The 3,946-nt window shown below is 35.8% G+C and overlaps 1 protein-coding gene across 2 annotated transcripts; it reads right to left on the reverse strand.

Moving 5' to 3' along the window:
- Positions 1-323: 323 nt before the first annotated feature.
- Positions 324-2,874, reverse strand: LOC105797119 (uncharacterized). Of its 2 annotated transcripts, XR_001134632.2 has the most exons (3): positions 2,592-2,872; positions 1,105-2,484; positions 324-1,000 (listed from the first exon to the last, which is right to left on the reverse strand). XR_001134632.2 is itself a non-coding variant. In XM_012627056.2 (2 exons), the coding sequence occupies exons 1-2, from the start codon at positions 2,760-2,762 to the stop codon at positions 2,098-2,100; spliced, it is 342 nt and encodes a 113-aa protein (XP_012482510.2). In that variant the 5' UTR covers positions 2,763-2,874; the 3' UTR covers positions 1,993-2,097. The 2 variants fall into 2 exon arrangements, 1 of the variants encoding a protein (XP_012482510.2); XM_012627056.2 differs by lacking the exon at positions 324-1,000 and having other exon boundaries at positions 1,993-2,268; positions 2,592-2,874.
- Positions 2,875-3,946: the final 1,072 nt, after the last annotated feature.

Consider the following 3,946-nt stretch of genomic DNA (forward strand, 5'->3'; position numbering starts at 1 on the left):
CCAAAGTGCGTTATTTAGTCGAAGGCTCCAATCCTTTCGGTTAGGCCAAACCAATTTTTTCAAAAATGGTCTTGATTTCTTGGTTCAAGACTTTTGCTTGGTCATTTGTTTGAGAGGTGATATGTTGTAGCTATATGGTGGTGAACTCCGTATTTTATCATAAGTGCTTCCATGACTTTATTGCAAAAATGGGTTCCATAGTAGTTGATTAAGGCTCGAGGTGTGCCAAACCTAAAAAAAAAAGTTCGTTTTAGAAACTCTACGATAGTTTTAACATTGTCATTGTGAATAGGCTTTGCTTCTATCCATTTAGAAACATAGTCTACTGCAAGAATTATATACATATTTCTAAATGAGGAAATAAACGGACCTATGAAGTCGATGCCCCGCACATTAAAAATCTCACATACATGAATTGGGGATAGGGGCATTTGATTTCGCTTAGTTATGTTACATGTATGTTGGCATTTATCTTAAGATTTACAGAAATTATATGTGTCTCAAAAAATTGTGAGCCAGTATAGCCCACACTTTAATACCTTATGAGCAGTTCGTTTAGAGCCAAAGTGACCTTCACAAGCTTCGGTATGACAAAATGTGAGTATAAAAGCCAACTCGATTTTTGGAACACATCGTCTTCTTATCTGATCTGAGAAATGTTTCCACAGATATGGGTCATCCCAAATATAATATTGAGCTTCCCTTTTGAGCTTGTTTTTCATGGAACGTGCTAACCTAGTAGGCTATGAACTTGTGGCAAAGAGATTTACCATATCCGCATACCATGGAAAATGTGCATTGGCCGAAAATAGGCCCTCATCAGAAAATTCATCCTTTATAGAAGTGTCATCACAAGGTGTTTTTAACCTACTCAAGTGGTCAGCCACCAAGTTTTTGCATCTCTTCTTGTCTTGAATCTCGATGTTGAATTCTTGGAGCAGTAAAATCCATCTAATAAGCTTTGGTTTTGCTTCCTTCTTTGCGATCAAGTACCTAAGAGCTGCAAAGTAAAAAAAATCACTTTAGATCCCAATAAATAAGACCAAAATTTATCCAAAATAAATACAATAGCTAAAAGTTCTTTTTCTGTGGTGGTGGAGTTACTTTGTGCAGCATCTAGGGTTTTTGAGGCATAACAAATGACATGAGGCTCTCTGTCTATCTTTTACCCCAACACGACCCCCACACTGTGCTCGCTTGCATCATACATAATTTCAAAGGGATAGTTCCAATTTAGTGCTTGGACTATAGGAGTTGAAACCAACTTTTGTTTGAGTGTGTCAAAAGCCTCTTTGCATTTTGGGTGGAACTCAAAATTCTTATCGTTCTGCAACAATTCGCATAGTGGTTCAACTACTTTTGAGAAGTTCTTTATAAAGTGCCTGTAAAACCCTGCATGGCTAAAGAAAGAACGGATTTCCCTTACAATTGAGGGATATGGCAAAGAATTTATAATGTCAGTTTTGGCCTTATTAAATTTAATCCCTTTAGCTGAAACTATATGTCCTAGAATTAAACCTTTGTCTACCATAAAATGACACTTTTCGTAATTCAAGACAAGAATAAATTCTATGCATCTACTTAAAATTATCGTAAGGTTTTTAAGGCATTCATCAAAACAGTTCCCATGCACAGTAAAATAATCAATCAAAAATTCGATAACGTTTTCTACATATTTAGAAAATATACTCATCATGCATCTTTGAAAGGTGGTTGGTGCGTTGCAAAATCTAAATGGCATCCTTCTATACTCAAATGTGCCGAATGGGAATGTAAAAATAGTATTTTCTTGGTTTTCTGGTGCAACTGAGATTTAGAGGAAACCTGAGTGTAATCACTAAATTTTGCCGGGGTAGGGTTTTGGGCCGGGCTGGTCTCATATGGGCCCAATGATTGGGCCCATTAAGATTTAATTTTGGGCTTACTTAGGTTTTAGTCCATTTTTAATCTATGTTTTAAATATTAATAGTAATAATAAAATTTTGAAAAAAATTAAAAAAATATAAATTACATTTCAACCCCTAAACTTTTTTCAAAATTGTATCTTGACCCCTTAACTTTCTTAAAATTTCATTTTGACCCCTTAACTTTCTAAAATTACATTTTGGCCCCGTATTTTCTTAAAATTACATTTTTCCCCAGAAATTTTGCACCCTTTGCATTTTGGTCCTTCTGGGCATGACAAGACCGCCACCAATCAGCAGTCAGGCGTGCCCCGCTTGCCACGCCTGGCACCCCCAATGCATGGCCTCCCTTCTCCGCTGCCACCTGAAAACAAAGAAGAAGATGACAAATCAAAAAGATTAAAAAGAAGGAAATGAGAAAGAGATGGGGTTCTCAATTTTTTCAGCAGCCAAAGAAAAAGAAAACAGCAGAGAAAATTCAAAAAAATAAAAACAGCAGCAAGCAAAGCCTCCACCACCACCCTCGCGCAAACACCACCACCGCAACCACCACCACCACTACAAACACCAAAGCCACCACCTAAAAGCCCAATCAAGAAGCAACAAGAATTTAAGAAAACCCAAAACAAAAAAAAATCAAAGAAGCAGCAGCCACAAGAACCATTTTTTTTTAAAAAGAAGGGTTACCTTTGAGTCGTCGACCACCAAGTGCGGAGAGGAGCCGAAGACGAGCACGGCGGTGGTGCCTTCCACTTTGGGGTCGTCAAAATAGAAGAGGAAGAGGGGAGAAAGAAAGAGAGAAAGGAAAAAGGAAAGGAGAGAAAGAAAAGAGAAAAAAAGAGAGGAGATACCGGCCATCGTTGCACCACCAAGCGGGGATCGTAACGGCGGTACAAGCGGCGGCGGGCTAAGGTTCGAGAGAGGAAGAAGAAGGGGAAGAAAGAAAATAGAAAGAAAAAAAGAAAAAGAAAGAAAAAGAAAAAATAGAAGAAATAGAAGAAAAAGAAAAAAAGAAAAAAGAATAAAAAACAGCAGCAGCAGACTAGTGCAGAATCAGCCGGCTGATCCAGCAGCAAAAGCCCAAAACAGCAGGCCCACAACCCGCAGCAGGCCACTGCCCAGCCCAACGCCCAGCAGCTCCAGTAGGCCACTGCCTAGCCCAACGCCCAGCAGCTCCAGCAGGCCAGCATCCAGCCCAACGCCCAGCGGCCCAATCTGCAAAAAAAAAAAACAAAAAGAAAAAAGAAAAAGAAAAAAACAAAAAGGCCCGAATTGCGTAGCCCGTTGGATTAAGCCTATAACTTTGGGCTTTTGGTAATCTTTTATCCTCGTTTTAAATTAGTCCGTATATTTAATTGTTGTTTCATGTCAATTTAATTAGTACTTTTAAATAGCATATTTAGAAATGTTATCACATTTATTTTGCTTACATTTTTTAAATTAAAAATATATTTTAACGAATAAGGCAACGAATTGTTTTAACATTAAATCGTAAATTTCATCGCTATGTTGGATGAATATTACCAGTTTGTGTTAAACACGATACACCCTTTTAAAAAAAATAAAAAATATTCAAAAATTCTTGTGTTTTTTTTTAAAAAAATTCTCTTATTTTAATGGGATCACGATTAAATATTAATTTGAATCGTTTGACACTACTTCGTCGATTTATGTTAAATATGGTACTTTTAAAAAAAAAATTTGCCGTTTTTCAAAAATTTCGAGTTTTAAAAAAAATCGAGTTTTCAAAAAAATTTTCTCACGTTTCACAAATTTTCATGTTTTCAAAAATTCTTGTGTTTCAAAAATTTTCGCGTTTTCAAAAATTTTCGTGTTTTAAAAAAAATTTCATATTTCAAAAATATTCGTGTTTTAAAAAATAAAAATAAAAAAGAATCCATTTTTCAAAATTCTCGTGTTTTCAAAATTCCAGTGTTTCAAAAATTTTCATGTTTTCAAAAATTCCAATGTTTTAAAAATTTCCGTATTTTAAAAAATTTCCGTGTTTTAAAAAATCTTCGTGTTTTCAAGAATCCTCGTGT

This window comes from Gossypium raimondii, chromosome 3 (genome assembly GCF_025698545.1).
Source record: "Gossypium raimondii isolate GPD5lz chromosome 3, ASM2569854v1, whole genome shotgun sequence".
NCBI classification, from domain to species: domain Eukaryota; kingdom Viridiplantae; phylum Streptophyta; class Magnoliopsida; order Malvales; family Malvaceae; genus Gossypium; species Gossypium raimondii.